This window comes from Clupea harengus, chromosome 9 (genome assembly GCF_900700415.2).
Source record: "Clupea harengus chromosome 9, Ch_v2.0.2, whole genome shotgun sequence".
Lineage (NCBI taxonomy): Eukaryota > Metazoa > Chordata > Actinopteri > Clupeiformes > Clupeidae > Clupea > Clupea harengus.
Genome location: NC_045160.1, coordinates 21,194,291 through 21,211,712, shown reverse-complemented (window position 1 = coordinate 21,211,712; position 17,422 = coordinate 21,194,291). Strand labels below are relative to the sequence as shown.

Here is a 17,422-nt window from a genome sequence, read left to right as displayed (position 1 = left end):
GGCAACCGTCTGGTGTGAATCTGGCCCAGCTCTGGCCTGGATCTGGCATAGATGCGGTAGAAGGTTCAAAGCTCCCATGCAGAGACAAAAGCTATCTTGTCTGTCTCCAGATCCACCAACACTAATGACAGACCCTGTAGAAATCAATACAGTTCCTGTTGCTCAACTGGTAGAGAAAGGTGCTGACCACATCTACAGATCTACAGTATGTCTTTGCTGTAAGTGTGTTTGGATACAAGCGTCTAAATATAACTGCACAATCCCTTCAGCAGCTATCAAGGCTGTCTTCAGATCCAGACACACTGACGTCAGCCCCCTGGAGCAGAAAGAGAGGAAGAGTAGCTCCTGTGTTTGCTTTTTTTTTCACTTGTCTTTTTTCCGTGTGAAACTCCAGGACTTATCAGCACCCACACAGACAATCTGCTGTACACAAATCAGCATTATCAGAGCCCACCGAAGCCTATCGCACATCTCATCTGAGATCTGTCTGCTTTATTTGTGGCCAGATGCTATTGGCCGACCACAGACCACCCACCCCCCACCATTCCTTGAGCGGCAAGGAAATGTTGAATCAGGGAAAAAGAAGCACTGTGTATCTATAGGGGATGTTCATTAATTGGGAAATTGGAAATCAATTTACATGAGCGGAGCAAGCAAGGGGCGATTATTCAGGAATGTCGTCAGGCCTGATAGGGCTGATCTTGTATCTCTGCCTACACGAGGACTGACACATTACATACGGTTATCTTCATAAGCCCTTAATTAATCAGGCCTCAGCCCCTCGGGGGGGGGGGGATAATATAGATTGCCTATAAGGCCCATACATATACGTAAGTATTCAGAGAACAGACAGAGCACAGCCAGTTACACTGGGGACACAGATATACAGACAATAACACAGAAGACAGGTGGTAACACGGAAGAGACAGACAGACAGACAGACAGACAGACAGACAGACAGACAGATAGATAGACAGATAGACAGACAATAACACAGAGGACAGATGGTAGCACTGAAGAGACACAGACACACAGACAGACAGACAGACAGACAGACAGACTTTGAGAAAAGACTGAGGAGAGCTTCAAGCTTCAAGACAAACCATCTATATTCTGAGAATGTACTCCTGCATCCACTTTCTGTCACATGATCGCAGCAGAGGGGGCGGGAACATTGGCTTAGCAACGCAGGAAGTGGCGAACGAGGACCTCTGCTCACCTTGACCACTCACCATCAGGCATACGTGCAGCCTGTAATTAATTTCCCATCTATAATTAAGCATTTCATCAAGAGCAGACAGACAGACAGACCTGTTCTGGCAGGCTGGGGAGACAGACAGGCTAAGTTTTAATAGTTGCTTTGGGGGGGGGGGGGGGGGGGGCTGTTGGAGTTCGGGGGGGGCTCACTCAGACACCATCTGTGCTAGGCACACGTTCTGTGGCACACGAGTGTGTGCGCCCATAAAGCCACTCTTAACTGCCATTAAACAATTGAGCAGGAGCTGAGCTGAGGAAACTAAATCAGCCCTCCTGCCAGGGGCGAGCGGAGCAGCCGGAGATGGAGCAGTGCCACCTGGGAAATAATAATGGTCTCCCCCAGGTCCTGGTCATAAAACCAGCTTCACCGTGTTTGTGTGACTAAGTCAGAGGCTAACTGTCAAAATGTCTCTCACACACAGACACACTTACCTGAAGCTGCAGAATGCATACTTAGTAGGCAAAGAGACGAAAACGTTTCCCCCTCCTACATACGGATAGCAGGCACAATGCAAAGTTCATATGAAGACATCGAACAGTGGAGAGGAGATATGCTGCTCGCATATGTAACACCTCACAGACAAGACTAGACAAGATCTACTCGGGGCTAAAGATATGCATGTGATAATTTGATTTGCGTTAAGATACACATCTGTTAAAATTGTAAGTGTCACTGAACAGCTAAACACGAGGAGCTCAGAGGTATTCAGCTTGTGAGGACAAAATAACAAATGCTCTGAGCTGCTCTGAGCTGCGCTGAGCTCCAAATTGGGGTTGAGATGCAGGGAGGGGCTCTTCCTTTCTTCTGGGTGTGATTCTTTCCTGTGAATCAGCGCGGTGATGAGACAGGTGTTGCTTTCTCGCTTGGGGAAGCACAGGCCCCATTATTCCATCTCCCTCTCTGACTCATACTCTCTCCCTTGCCTCTCTCTCTCGCTCTCTCTCTCTCTCTCTCTCTCTCTCTCGCTTCTGTCTGTGAAAGGAGAAGCACATGGCTGGCTCGCCACTGCGACACCACCTCGTTAAAAGCAGGTGAGACACGACGTGACCAGAGGGATAGATGGAGGAACAGAAAAGGGGAGGAAATAGAGGAGAAAAAATTCAAAGACAGTGTTTTTTTTGGAAGAACACCAAACGTGACTTCCATAGATCTAACTGATACGCTCTCCCACTACAGGAGCACGCAAAACAACTCACTCACGCTAGCAACTCACGCTCACTCAAGGTTAGAGCAGGTTTTTAAATGCTAGTGAGCAGAATTATTCTCAAGGTGTATACCCTTTCTCTTGTGGCAACAGCCACTTACAAAGGCCAAGGTTATAGTGGGATTAACTGACATCAAACAGAGCCGGTGCCAGTATGCATGCAGCGAGTCTCCAGTGTCGATTTGGATACAAGTCTGCTAAATGAGTCGGAAAGAGAGGAGGGACGGGGGGAGCGGGAAGAAAGAAAAGAGCGGTGGAAGTCAAATGGAGAGGATGAGGCAAACCAGGAAGAGAGACAAAAGAGAAGAGGGGTGGGGGGTGAAGAGAAGAGGGGGGGATGAAGATAGGAGAGATGGAGCCTGGATAAAGAGAAGAGGGGAGATGAAGAGAAGAGCGATGGAGCCTGGATGAAGAGAAGAGGGGGGGATGAAGATGAGAGCGATGGAGCCTGGATGAAGAGCTGACATGGGGGCGGCAGAGAGCAGGTGCAGAGGGGACGAGAGGAGATGGAGGGGGGGACACCTGGGAGACGCCCATCAAATGATCAAATGGTCAAATCAGGATGCAAAACTGAAGCGCGTGGAGAGAATTCCCCAGGCGCCGGCGAGCATGTTGAGCTTTGGTTAACATATGGTGTTGGCATGGCAGCGGGCGGGGAGTGCGGCACAAGCACAAAAACTTCAAACGCATGCCAGGGAGGAGGCATCGCGCTAATTAAAGTCTGCGCACATTCGTTTAGCCCGAGTGCCTTCCAACACACACACGCGCGCGCCAGAGCCCACCGCCAGCCAACAGACCAGCGCCACAAAAAGGGCAGTGTTTTAACATTCGAGTGCCTAGTGAGCCGTGAAGCATGCACCTGCTTTGCACAAGCAGCCCTTACGGCAGCAGATGCAGGGTGGCCGTAGCCGTGATCACGGCCTGGTTCGGCACAGATCTGAGACTGAGATCACGTCCAGAGGTAAAGCAGAATCTCCTGGAGAACTAATCAATTCATGTACATTTGGGTTACGTTTTTTTTTTATTTGTTTGTTTGTTTGTTTTGATTCTAAGGGTTTATTTGATTAAAAGGCGTCACTACGTGTATCGTTTTTATCACCAAACTTCAGCTTAAAAATTTCTCATTAAAGAGGAGGTTCAAGCAACAATTTAAATTCTGCTGACTCATCCTTACACCAGTAAATCCCCATCTGCACTCAATAGTAACACAATAGTTAAACAATAGAGTATCTTCTACTCTATAGCAGTTCTTTCCTGAAACAATGGAAGTGAATGGTGTCTAGTTCTTTCTTACTTCTGTCACTTCACTGGCTATCTCATTTTGTGCTGCTCTGATAAGCAAACCTTTTACCGCTGACCACTTGCAAGGCCTTGAATAGATGACGGCAGTCATGTGCACTTCCTTTAATCTCCCATTAATGTGGCTTATTTCACGAAAGCTCTATGGATTCACTCCACTTCATGTGCATATTGGCCAATCAGCTACAGCGGATGACGACAGTGAGTCTGTGTGACTAAACTGAGAGGGTGGTCCTGCAGCTCCATCCAAATGTTTGCATGAGGCTTGAAAGCGCTGCTCGTGACTGCTGTACATCACAGGAAAAAAAAAAAACCTTTCTCCTCCTCCTCTCCTCTTTTCTCGCCCACCCCCCAACCCCCCCCCCCCCTCCCCTCTTTCAAAACGGCTCATTTGCAGCCTCCCCACCGCAGACAGATAAGAGGGACGGCAAATGCCACCAGTCCGGTGAATACTATCACATCTGGTCGCCTAAAGAGAGTGGAAAATTACACCGCCTTGCGGACAACATCCATTCCAGCCAACACCCACCGCTTATTAAAACTCAATTCTCTGGCAGTTATCGTTCAGCTGAAGGCCCTTTTCACGGGGAGACGAGCATAAGAAGGCTCTTTGGGAGGTGGTGTGGTGCGCACGTATGTGTGTGTGTGTGTGTGTGCTTGTGTGTGCGTTGGGGGGTGACGACACTCCAGTGAGATGTAGTACCTCTGTCATATGGGTTTGCTGACATTAACACAGCTGGCGGAGAGAGACGCTGTATCTCCGTAAACTCGCTCTACAATTGCCATGGTAACACATCACTCAGGGTGTCTAACACAGTTGTAGACCTGTACTTGTCATCCTCACTTTGGGAAAATAAATAAAAAGATCAATGCTATGAACTGAATAAATATCTTTTAAATATTTCAGGCTGTAAAAGCAGTGCTTTAGATATATTAATTTGGCCCCATTAGAGCTTCAGAGAATGTTTGCCTAACGCTTTATCATCTAATTATCAGTCCAGAACATCTAAGAGTAATATTTCCATCTGTATTTCACAATTTCCTCTGACAACATAGCCAAGAGGGGAAATTGACTTCTTCTTGTAGCAAGTGCGTAGCTATGTGGTGTTGCAAAGACACAAATCTCCTCTGATAGATCTCCGATCTCCCTTCCATTACAACTGGGATGCAATGCGAAGCCTGAGAGTCCAAACAATTACTCAAACCATTATGAGCAAAAAGGAAACGGATGAAGTCACGCTAGCAAAGACCCTCACAACAGTTTTCTCAGGCACCCAAGTAGGTCCGGATCAGGGCCAAAATCAGCCCACACTCTGCTGCTGCTTCAGGAACCTCAGGGTTTCAGAAACCTCGGGGTTTAGGAACCTCAGGCTTCAGGAACCTCAGGTTTCAGGAACCTCAGGCTTTCGGAACCTCAGGGTTCAGGAACCTCAGGCTTTCGGAACCTCAGGGTTTAGGAACCTCAGGCTTAAGGAACCTTAGGCTTCAGGAACCTCAGGGTTCAGGAACTAAAAGGCACTCGAGGAACACTTTCTGAAAGGAAACTACTCTTGGTGTTACTCCTATCCATACTGAGAATAATGAAATATCAAATTCAGACGACTCTACACACGGATGTTCAGTCAGGAAAGAAGGTTAAAGCTAATACCACTGTATTTAATACCACTGCATACTTCAATACACTCAAACATGTTAAGATTTGACTCTGAAAAAGAAACCTTTTATATAATATATTTTGAAAAAGCAAACTGTTTCTTGTGTATATCTTTTGGGCTCAGTCACTTTTAACAGGTATTGCACTTTTATGATCCAATCATGACATGACCGGAGGCACAATCAGGAGATCCAATCCCTGGTAGTGATACGTTGAACAGATCTGGCCAAGGCGTGGACTGGATCCAGCTGACCTGTCTCCGATTGGGCCCTGATTCGCTCCAAAATCAGCTGTCATCTACAATGAATCTCCCACATTATGTAGAGGTAGGGTATGAGAGAGACAGGAAACAACTGCTCATGTCTAACAAATGATTCCTTCATGCATCGCATGCTTTTCAGTTAACCAGTAGCACAGCAGCAAAGTAAATGCTTATATTTACGGTCCAACTGATTTCTCCATCACTCTAAAGGTAGCAGTGAGTTGGACTGTCTACCGTGGTACCCAGCCTGTGAATTATTCACAGTGACCTTATTTAGTCAAGATGCAACAGTCTGCATTCTCAGATATCCATGTATATCATCTCTCAATTACAGACAAATAACTCAATTTGCACGTCAGGCTACAGTGGGTATTTAACACGAGATGAGTTTACCACGGCAGCTATATTAACTGGTTATTGACTGCCTTAACACTCTCTAAATGAATCTGTATGACAAGTTAACCCCAAGCACACTGCACATCCATAACAAATCAACATTAATCTGATTTCAGGCACCGTGATCTAAATGCAGTGTTCAAACACGTGTGAAAACAGGCCAGTGGGTCACAAAGCTATGCATTGTAAAACGTCATACTCAGGGACCTATGGAGACGTGCTGATGTAAAGACAGGCAGCATTGCGTTCTGACCCCTTTGTTTTCGCACGCCCAAGAAGTTGCAGAGCTGAGAGCAGTGAAGGACTGAACAACACAATGCAGGGTCACAAAAGTACACCTTGGACTGCGTTGTTGTGGCGCGGTGTCGACTACGGAATCACACCTTGGATCTTTTGCCACCGCAGGTCTGCGCATAAATCAACTTCTGAACAAGAAGAAACACGCCGCTGGGCAAAGGCAGATTGGCTAGGGCCCAGAGGAGCCGATGGTCGCACAAAGTAATGCTTATGGTGTACGTGCATTCTTAGATACAGTGCAAGTTTGGAGCTAAACTCCGAAAGTGACTTTGACTTCCCCAAAGGAACACAGTACCACCAGCACTAGGACATTATAAGCAGCATGTCCAACATGTGTGTGCGTGTGTGTGTGTGTGTGTGTGTGTGTGTGTGTGTGTGTGTGTGTGTGTGTGTGTGTGTGTGTGTGTGTGTGTGTGTGAGTATCTCCTGTTATCAGTGATTCATTGCTGACTCTAAGAGCAATTTATTTCTACATACATGAAATATGCATTCGATTTTAAACTGAGTTCATCTAATATATTTTTTTTTTCACAATTGAAACACAAGATATGGCAGCATACCTTTAGGAGTTAAGAACAGTCCCCCTCCTGGCTTTTGTTATGCTTTCAAAACATTAAATCTATCCGGCATCTGAACAAACATAATGTGAATCACTTCAGCACAGAGTCTATGATGATGCAGCCATCTATACACTTTACTCCCTTCACCCTATAAGTCAAACTAAAAAAGTGTCTGCCTTCATGATAGGACCTTGTGAATAAGGCAGAAGTCGAACATGAGGGGACTAGAAATCAGAGGCAAGGAAGAGGCTGGTGGTGAGAGGAATGACTATTAGTTCTGAGAAAAAAAAGTTCCCTCGCTGCCATGCTTTCTCAAAACTGCACCCCGGGGTGAATTTTACCGAACTCGATGTCACGCTATTCTGATTTAAATTCAAGTTCCCGAAATCCAATACTAATTTTAAAGAACAGGACCGAATTGATTCCCCTAACACTCTGGCAGTGATCGCGTTTTACCCTGCACCGCTGTGTGTCAAAGAGCAACAGTACTAGGGGGAACGAGGGTGAGAACTCTTTTAAAGTCTACTGATCTTAATTGAGGGAGACGTTTGGAAATGAAGACCGCTATTAAAATGGAGAGGATCGCTCTCGGTAAACTAGGCAGTGGGGGAAGCTTCACCGGGTTGTGAAGCACTGTACAATGGGCCGACCTGTATGCCTTCAGCATAGATGTACCACGCCGTTAAATAATCAAGACCCTTGCGTAGTCTGTTGATTATTGAGGAGTTTGTCGACTCTTTATATTAGCCTGGATAGCTAGACATATGTCAAGTTTCTCTTTTAGGCGTTGAATGAATACTAAGACTAAGTAATAACATCCTCCATGGTACGGTAGCTACTGCATCAGGTTTTTTTTTTTTTTACTGACTGACTAACTGACACAAACGGGTCGCTAAAACCAGTAAAACCAGATTAAGTATGTCCGGATATAATACAAGAACGAAACATTTGCAATTTACAAAATTGACATGCAAATTAGCCCGATGATATTCGTACATTTGAAAGTCACATAGGGTGACAAATTAAGTTTTACAGCTAAACTAGGTAGTATAACGGAAACTGCCAAGACCTCCGGAGCTGATGCTGAACACTGGCGCTGTCCACGGTTCTGAAAGAGCAAATGATGGTTTCTGAAGACATTGGTGAATGAACGACAATGTGTGTCGAGATCATTACAAGGTTACAAACATTTTAAGCTGGTGTGCAAGTGTACTATATGTGCACGAGACTATATGTGCACATCTCTCCTAATAACTTACTATAATGACGTGCTTACCACCTGATGAATATTTTCACAAAGAACACGAAACCATTTAAGGACCCAAGTATCTATATAAATAATAACGGGATCTTGCATTATACAAGCATTTACACATTGCATACTGGAGGAGACAATCAAACACTATCAGCAATAATGGCAACACCTCCACCCCATGTTTGCCAAGAAATACAACTGCATGACATCATCCCAAAAATCGACGCACGCTCAATACTTACCAGCACAACAGCGCAAAGGCTGTGAAGCGCAATTAGTATATCTGATTCTAAACATAACTGCTGTATGTGAAAGCGGAGGCTGTGAGTTTTTACCTGGGAGATTTTCAGCGACAGACGCTTTCTTTCCCCGGTCTCGCCACGCAGTCTGGAGCTGTCCCCTTGACTGATCGTCCTGCGAACACGAGCAAAGTTGCAAGGGTTTATAAATACGGAGTCACAGCGAGCACGCACACTTCTGACACCAAGCACAACGTACCCCCCTCCCCCTGTTTTTCAAAACACTATAACAGAATCCGCGTTTTTTGGTTACAGGGGTCGACTAACGGCTCAGCTGGTTACAGACACAGAGACGTGAGCGATGCGGTATAGTCCATGCAGCTGCATGTCCAACGCATGAAACACACACACGCACACGCACACTCGGACACACAGGCAGCGAAGTTCTCTCATGCATACGCAAATAAACAAGACTATGGTATGACACGGCGATTCAGACACACCGAAAACTGGCTGTCCTTAGCATATCTGGATCTCGCAGATGGTCAAGCGCCAGCTAGGAACAGTTTGGAACGAAGCGCCTCAACAGTCGGGCTCTGACTTGGGAAGTAGTCTCTCAGCCAATGGGATGTTTGGGTCGTGCATGATTTATATCGCGTGTAGCGAGCACTGGGAGTCATTTAGTTCAGCAATCAACATCAATCACGGGACCCGTTCCCACTCGCTGCAGTGAAGAGCGGCGTGTGAAGGTGCAGGTCTTACATTTGCGTGTGTTTGAGTGTCAGGCTTTAGAGAGATTGATGTCGGACTCACTGACAGGCTCTTATTTAGCTGTAAAACACAGAAGCACGACCAGGTGTGTTCACAGCAAATATGGCTCAAAATGAGCAGCTCATGGTAGGGTGAACTGAAGTCATTTCCCAAAGCCTGCAAGAATATTGGATAGATAGAATGAAATTGACGCGTGACTGATATTCCAAAGCTTTTTGTCGAGATCACGAGGTGAATCAGATCTCTCATTTCACTGGAGTACATGCACACGTTTCAAGTATGGGCTATGGATGCTGCTTCTGGGGGTCTTTGGACCTAGTCTTACAGTTACCTGCCACTAGGAGGCGTCCTAGTAATGACTTTCCGTCTCGTCTTTACTCAAGGCGACGAAACATTTGAGTAAACAGTCGTTTCAAACAATACGTCATTTATAAAGCAAACACAGGGTTTACCCTGTCCAAAATCCTCTTGACCAAAGCACTGATTTCAGAGGTTAAGGCATCAGAACAGAAAATATGAGAACAGAGAAGGGGCTAACGTTGACTGGAGACAAGATTCCCTTAGGAATGTCTTGGATGTCTCCATTGCCAAACTTTGTCTTTATGGATAACTACGTAACCGGCATACACCCTTCCCAATACTGTTCGGTGATGAAGACGTATAAATGGGTTTATCTACCCGTGACTTATAGTTTTGTGTTCATACTGGGACTTACTCTAAATGGGTCGCTTCTCTGGCTGGTGTTCAGTCGTACGCGCAGCTGGAGCTGTTCGGTGGTCTACATGGCCAACCTGGCCGTGGCGGACCTGCTCTACGTGCTGGCATTGCCTTTGCTCATTATCAGTTATGCCATGGAAGATTTCTGGCCGTTTGGGGACATCATTTGCAAGACTGTACGGTTCTTCTTCTACACAAATCTTCATTGTGGAATGATGTTTCTGATGTGCATCAGTATTCATCGCTTGTTGGGCGTATGCTATCCAATTAAGGCCATGCGCTATCGCACCAAGAGGCTCGCTGTCCTGGCTTCAAGTATGATCTGGATATTGGTGACCGCAGAAGTTTTGCCTACCCTAGTTTTCGCCCACACCGGCTTCATCAACAATACGACGGTCTGTTTCGACATGACCAGTCCAGGAAAATTCAAACAGTATTTCCCCTACGGTCTGTTTTTGACTGTATTAGGGTTCCTAATTCCATTCCTGGTCATTCTTATAAGTAACTGTACAATGGTGAGAGTTTTATCCAGACAGCACGTCGACGGGAGCCCGATTGGGACAGCGATGCGCAGCAAGTCCGTTCGCACCTTGCTCGTGGTGTCTCTACTCTTCATAGTATGCTTCGGACCCTATCATATCACGAGGACCCTGTACTTGTTTGTGCGAGTCTACATGGCCACCAACTGTAAAGTTCTCAACGTGGTTATGTTCAGCTATAAGATATGGAGGCCCATTGTAAGTCTACACTGTTGCGTCAACCCCATGCTGTACTTCATAGGCTCCGACAAAAAGCGCAAACTTCTGCGGACCCTGTTTTCCCGAAAGCGAGTACATCCCTCCGTGTGGACGGTTCGAGCACAATTACAGGCCGAAAAATCTAGTAACGGAGCATCTGGTATTAGGAACAGTGGTAGACATGGATGATTTTACATGACTACAAGGTTGTATTTACAGTTGGAAACGTCTCTCATTATTAAATATTCCTGTATAGAAAATAAATGTGAAGTTATTTTATTTGTTCTTGTGTTAACGATGCATAACGATAAGTGTTTATCAGAAGAAGCTGCATTTGTTAAATCTGTGAATTGATGAATATACACTCCTATGTGGAGTGGAATGCAGACTGTATGGGAAGGAGCTAAATGGAGTCTATCCATCCACTCCAGCACAGGGCTCCTAGCCAGAAGTGATGGGCGGGACAGGACAAATGGAAATGTGAACACAAGAATGACTGCATGCACAGACTACACACACACTAGGGAGAGAGCTTGGACAGCATTTAAGCTTCAGTTCAGCAATGACCTGCATACTCACTATCGTTAAGTGTTTCAGTCTTCTAATATCTCTGAGAACATACTGTATATAACATAGAACTTAAGTTATAGCAGATGAAAGTCTAATGTAAGGCCATCTCTCTGTCAATGTTATCTCTGCAAATGCTGTAAAGTATTGAAATCAACTCCACACACACATTATGGCCTGGCTCTAGGACGGTTTGGTAAAGGCCTGAATAGTCCACTCCTCACCATCCTCAACAATGATCTGTGAGGACGTACCCGGCCCCAGGCAATGGACATTTAATGTCTGGCCTTTGAAAGTATAGTATTATCTCTCGGAGTCAGTGCCCAGGAACTGTCTGCAGATGTTGCATAGGCCCGGAATGAGACCCAGTAGCCAAGTGAGCTCACAAAGCCAGACACACACACACACACACAGCCAGTGGCAATGAGAGCGCTGGTAAGTACACCTCAGTCTCTAAACTGCCACACTGCACAGAGTTAGGGAACAGCATTGCCTTTATAAATAGAAATTTCAAAGACTAGGAAAATAGCGGCAGAACATTACCTGCTCCACTGACATCTTCAAGTTCACCTCTGTGTTGCCACAAGGGGAGATTACACATTAAGGAACCCTTAGCTCCGTGCATACACACACACACAAGAAGACAGACAACCCTATGAAACAGCAAATATAGCCAAACTGATTGAACATTCTCTTTATTTTCGTATACTCTAAAAGTGTACACATTATACAAAGATTACAAAAAACATCATTATTTATTCATTAATAAACATTGATTAATTTACCCACAATTTCACCACCAGAGAGAGACAGAGGTGATCTGTTTACGAGCAACAGAAGGTTCTCACCAATCAAAGACATCAACCAATAAGGAGTGAAATGATGAAAAACATGATCAAACTCGTGACCACTTCACTCCTGTGCAACAGCCATATCAACACACACACACACACACACACACACACGCACGCACACGCACGCACACGCACACGCACGCACACGCAAACACACACACCTAAGCTCCTCTAGGGACAGTCAAGCTTCCCTGACACACATCAAAAGGGAAAGCGGTAATGGATTGTTTGGAGCTAAACCACACCTAATCTCCTGAAGCCCAAACACAGGCCATGCAGCCTTAAATGCACCAGCACTATGCCTATGGGAAGGGCCAGCAAACAGAGAAGGGAAGGCTGCCCTTCAACCAAAGCGGGCAGGCGGAGGGGGGGGGGGGGGGGGCAATAAAACCCATCAAGGAGATGCAAAACTTCCTTCAGTCTCGTGGTATGATCCAACTGAAGTGCATCCACAGGAAGAGGATTGCTGGCTTAAAAGCAATCATAATAATTTATTCATAATTCACTCCAGAGTGAAGGAGATCTCCTCAGGACAGGAGAGGGTGTTTAAAAAGCACACGGAGACAGAGCAACAGTGCTCTATACAGAAGATCACATAATAATATCAAGATTTACAAAAAGATTTACAAATAGTACTCTCAGCTGGCAGGTGTGTGTGTGTGTGTGATGGCAGCATCACTTCACTTCATTCAGTCAAATGGCAGTTTTCCGTCTTAACAATATCCTTAATTTTGACATAATTATGTCTCATTATTTCTCATACTGGAAGTTGTCTGAACCCTTTAATGACATGCACAGAGCTAAACACTTTCATAATGTAACAGTCTTGTAAAAATCATGATTATAAAAATGGTAAGATTTACCTGATATGTAAATCGACCATCATTTGTGACTGACAAATCTAATTTCATAATGTCTTGTGACTATTATTGTTTAATGTGGAAAACAGTAGCAAGTCTTTGGTAGCAAGTACTTCATACATGAGGTGTGACAGTAATACACGTTGTTATTGTGCGTGTGTGTAATACACGTTGTTATTGTGTGTGTGTGTGTGTGTGTGAGACTAAAGTGATTGTGATTTTTGCCATCTGATGAAAACCTAAGACTGCCGTCAGACCAAATAAAGCACACACACACACACACACACACAATAAGAGAGCTCATACCCGTTAACTACGTCAAGTCATAACTTGTGATTTCCAAACAAGAGTACTCTTCAAAAACGTACATTTTAAAACTTAAGTTCTGAATTTTTTTTAAAATAGAAAAAAAATGAAACTTAAAAACACAAAAGTAACTCAAATGACAAAAAAAGGCACCTGATTCTGGTATTGGCCATTGTAACTAACACACACACACACACACACACACACACACACACACACACACACACACACACACACACACACACACACACACACACACACACACACACACACACACACACACACACACACACAGGTAATGCCTCACTCAAGAGGAATTCTCCATCTCCAGTGTACGCCTGCACACTACTCAGAGGGAGTGAGTGCCAGTTCAAGTCCAGTTCTACACGGCCAGAAACTCTCTCAGCTCATCCTGCATAAAGTGCTCACTCCTTTGATAGTTACAAATGGGGGAAAAGGAAGTGTGTTTGGTCACTAAGTGAGGATTTACCTAGTAAGGTACCCTCCACATGTGTGGACTTGGAGGGAGGGGAATTGCAGAGGTGGTGTCAGTCATTTGGTAATCGATAGTGACCCGTCAGTGAAGACGGCGACGGACATTTGAGATAGTCCGCTGCGTGGGCAGGGCTTAAATCTGTGTGTGTGAGGGGGGGGGGGGGGGGGGGGGGGGGGGGGGGGGGGGGGGGGGGTGAAGTCAGTACGATAAGAAGTGGAAAAGCGGACTGGTCTGCTGTGCACCAGAACCTGATGCCTACACACATACACTGACAGAGACTCAGTTTCCCAGGATGCCTAGCTGCACACCGGAGACGTGTTCGAATAGGGATTTTCAGTGGCACTGGGAGGTGGTCACCTGTAAGACAGTAAAAGAACAGGAACACATCTGTTAGCTCCAGACACTTCTACATAAAGAGCAAATAGCACAAGCAGGAACGTCCCAGTGGATGCAGGCCGAGGCCCAGTGTGCGCAGATGTGACATAAGAGGAAATGGAGCAGGGGATTCTGGGTATTCTCACTCGGAGTCTGTAGACACACTCTTCAGGAGTCTGGCCCTTGCTGCGGCTGATAAATTCAGATCCCCACCTAGTGTGAATGAAAGAACGACAGACAGGCAGTGAGGGAGAGAGAAAGAAAGAAAGAAAGATGAGCAAGTGACATTGCAAGGGAAGTCAGAAAAATGAGGTCATTGCTGTTTTCTCAAAACAAGTGCATCCCTTAATTTGGTTGAACAGTAAGTGATAAATCTCACCTCTTAATAAATCCACAAAGTAGAGCATCACTGCCGCTATCAGCGCCACTGTGTGAGGCAAGCAGAAAGATCCAGAAACACTCAGACATGTCAGCTACAGGGGTGTGACTCACAGTCACAACACATTCACTTTTAGAAGGAACTTCGTTAATTATAGCATTACAGCATACAGAGAACACACACACACACACACACACACACACGCACACACGCACGCACACACGCACGCACACACGCACGCACACACGCACACACACAGAACAGACTGACAGCACTCACTGCATATGCAGGCACAGAAGAACACTTCCAGGAAGAGGTAACCCCGGTTGTCCAAAATGGATCCTGCTGCCATGGCGATAAGAGCCAAGCCAAGATTCTGAATAGACTGCATGCTGCATGACAGATAGAGATGGGAGTGGGTGGGGTGGGGGAGAGTATAGAGTCGATAGAGAGAGAGTTTAACAACAAGACGGGAGATAGGGAGAGAGACAAAGATAACATTATCACAACACATCCAAAAGCCCACAGTCCTGCAGGGATACGAGACAGACGCTTGTGTTAGAGGAGCCAGTTACTTACAAGCCATAGGCCGTTCCCAGCTGATGCTCCGGCACCACGAAGCTAACCATGGGCCAGAGAGCACAGGCCAGCAGGGAGTACGTCCCACCCATTAGGCACTGCGGACAAGAGGAAGGATGGGGCGTTTTAGTAGTTCCTGCAGATCATTCAATTCAATTTTATTTTTCAATTTTTTTTTTATAGTGTCAAAACAATAAACATTGTCTCAAGGCGCTTTACAGAGCCCAGTGCCAGAACCCCCTTCACCACTTTTAGGATGACCATTGCAAAAACACATGGCGCCTAGCTATTAGGTCACTTCAAGCATATTCACTAGCACATCAATACAGGAGCGCCTGAGTCACAGTGGTACTGGTTCTACACGGTTCCAAAACATGGTAAATACGGTTCTACATCACAGACAGGAGCACGAGTCACAGTGGTACTGCTTCTACACGGTCCGGTTCAACATCACGGACAGATTATGCAGGTTGACGACACGCTCCTGTGAGCGTGATCTCTCTAGGCCAGCCGAGGGGAGGGAGAGGTTACCATGGCGATCCAGGGGGTCCAGAAGGTGAAGGCGAGCATCATGTGTGCGGCAAGCGTGCCCACGATGGCAAAGGCCACCCACAGGACGTTCTTGCCCGTCCGGTCCACGATGAAGCCCAGCACCGGGGAGGCCGGAGCCGAGATGATGTAGACAACACTAGAAGAGACAAGGAGATGGATGGCCAGAGAGACGGAAGGAGAGAGAGAGAGAGACAGAGTGTGAGGTATAAAGAGAGAGAGAGAGAGAGAGAGAGAGAGAGAGAGAGAGAGAGAGAGAGAGGTAGAGTTTGTTACCAGTTCTGAAGATTGCATTTCCGATGAATTTTAAAAAGACATGGCACATAACAGCCTTCACTTTCATGAAACACAATCATTTCTATCAACAACAATATTCTGATGCCTTTCCCCCCAGACACCAGGGTTTTTTCAATGTACCAATAGATGTTGTCATGCTGCAATCACTATATTAAAAATCACACTAATCATGGAGATCAACGACAGCATAGTGCCTCTGGTAAACCAAGGTTAGGGGGTAGGGCTATGTCAGTAGGGGGCTATGTCATGTGCTATAACAACCTGAAAAGTGTGTTCCATGGTATATAGTGGGGTAGTTGCAATGCGAGAGGGACTAGAGACTTAGCAGGGAGTATTGTCTTACCTGTTTATGGCTCTCGCCTCTGCAGGGGAAAAGTCAAACTTTTCAATGAAGAACACTCTATAAAAGAAAAGGTAGGAAAGGGAAAGAGAGGGAGAGAGAGAGAGAGAGAGAGAGAGAGAGAGAGAGAGAGAGAGAGAGAGTGTGAGTGAGTGAGTGAGTGAGTGAGTGAGTGAGTGAGTGAGTGAGTGAGTGAGAGAGAGAGAGAGAGAAGCACAGATGGTGAAGGAATGGGAGAGAATGACAGAAAGAAAAGAAAGGGAAAAAGAGGAAAGAAATTCCAATTTACTTTGATTTAAAACAATAAAATAAAAACCTGTCCCTGCATAACAGGCCCGTCCTAAAGGACTATTTACACACTAAAAAAAAGCACTCAGCCCAAGCAGAACTCTACAAAAGTGATACTTAAATACGGTTCAGCGCTTTTAACTGCACTGCTCAGCTCGTACCATTAAAATATTAGTGTCAAAAGACACTAGACTAGAAGACTTCAGACGACTTCACTAGACGACTTCAGACAGGACGGTCTCATCGCCCTAGAGAGACACGAAATGTGTAGTGCATAGGCAGAAAAAAGAATGAGCTTTGCATAGTGCACTCATTTCAAAAGCTTTAAATATCCAGCTTGGGGCATTTCATGGAAACCTAATGGTCCACTGAGATTTACATTGATAGAAAAATCACAAATAGACAAATTGATAGACTCCTCAGTTTTCAGGAAGGTCTTATTAAATTCGGAAAACACTGAACCCAGGAACAGACACGTAACAGCTCTGCAAGTTCTTAAACAGATTTCAATGCGTATTTACCTAATGTGTCCTACTGTAGCAATTAAATCTTCCCATCAATGGGATGGGGTCATAAAATGTCACATTTCCCAAGCTCTCTAATCCATTTTCCAATCAATAACCAGACAAATGTGAAGTTCAGGTGCAATTTCCCAGAGTTTTACAAGCTGGAAACTCATTTTTCAGACGATCAGAGAGCAGACAAACGCATCTAAAAACTTAGACACGACCACAGACGCACTCTGCATCGTGATTCAGGCATTACCATTCAGCCCTTTGTCAAAACACTTTGATGGTGTTCACAAATGCATGAAATTTCAGCTCACACAGATACTTATTTCTCAGCCCTGGGAGTCACCACAGTACATGCTTCGGGCCAAATC

At 45.5% G+C, this 17,422-nt stretch overlaps 3 protein-coding genes across 3 annotated transcripts in view; 1 reads left to right on the top strand and 2 right to left on the bottom strand.

The window, feature by feature from the left end:
• schip1 (schwannomin interacting protein 1) overlaps window positions 1–9,085 on the bottom strand; it is a 296,253-nt gene extending 287,168 nt beyond the window's left edge. Inside the window, exons 1-2 of the mRNA XM_031573820.2 lie at window positions 8,928–9,085; window positions 8,521–8,599 (exon numbers count right to left, since the gene is read on the bottom strand). Coding sequence (XP_031429680.1) covers window positions 8,521–8,599; window positions 8,928–8,950 — 102 coding nt within the window. The 5' untranslated portion in view covers window positions 8,951–9,085. The remainder of the gene's footprint in view (window positions 1–8,520; window positions 8,600–8,927) is intronic.
• Window positions 9,086–9,839: 754 nt separating this feature from the next.
• Window positions 9,840–11,082, top strand: LOC105909702 (P2Y purinoceptor 3-like). Its single transcript, XM_012838344.3, has one exon. It carries the CDS (start codon window positions 9,846–9,848, stop codon window positions 10,836–10,838), a length of 993 nt encoding a protein of 330 aa, XP_012693798.3. The 5' UTR covers window positions 9,840–9,845; the 3' UTR covers window positions 10,839–11,082.
• Window positions 11,083–13,898: 2,816 nt separating this feature from the next.
• The window catches only part of mfsd1 (major facilitator superfamily domain containing 1), an 11,577-nt gene continuing 8,053 nt past the window's right edge, over window positions 13,899–17,422 (bottom strand). Inside the window, exons 10-16 of the mRNA XM_012838430.3 lie at window positions 16,255–16,311; window positions 15,597–15,753; window positions 15,066–15,163; window positions 14,766–14,878; window positions 14,487–14,534; window positions 14,254–14,320; window positions 13,899–14,089 (exon numbers count right to left, since the gene is read on the bottom strand). Coding sequence (XP_012693884.2) covers window positions 14,086–14,089; window positions 14,254–14,320; window positions 14,487–14,534; window positions 14,766–14,878; window positions 15,066–15,163; window positions 15,597–15,753; window positions 16,255–16,311 — 544 coding nt within the window. The 3' untranslated portion in view covers window positions 13,899–14,085. The remainder of the gene's footprint in view (window positions 14,090–14,253; window positions 14,321–14,486; window positions 14,535–14,765; window positions 14,879–15,065; window positions 15,164–15,596; window positions 15,754–16,254; window positions 16,312–17,422) is intronic.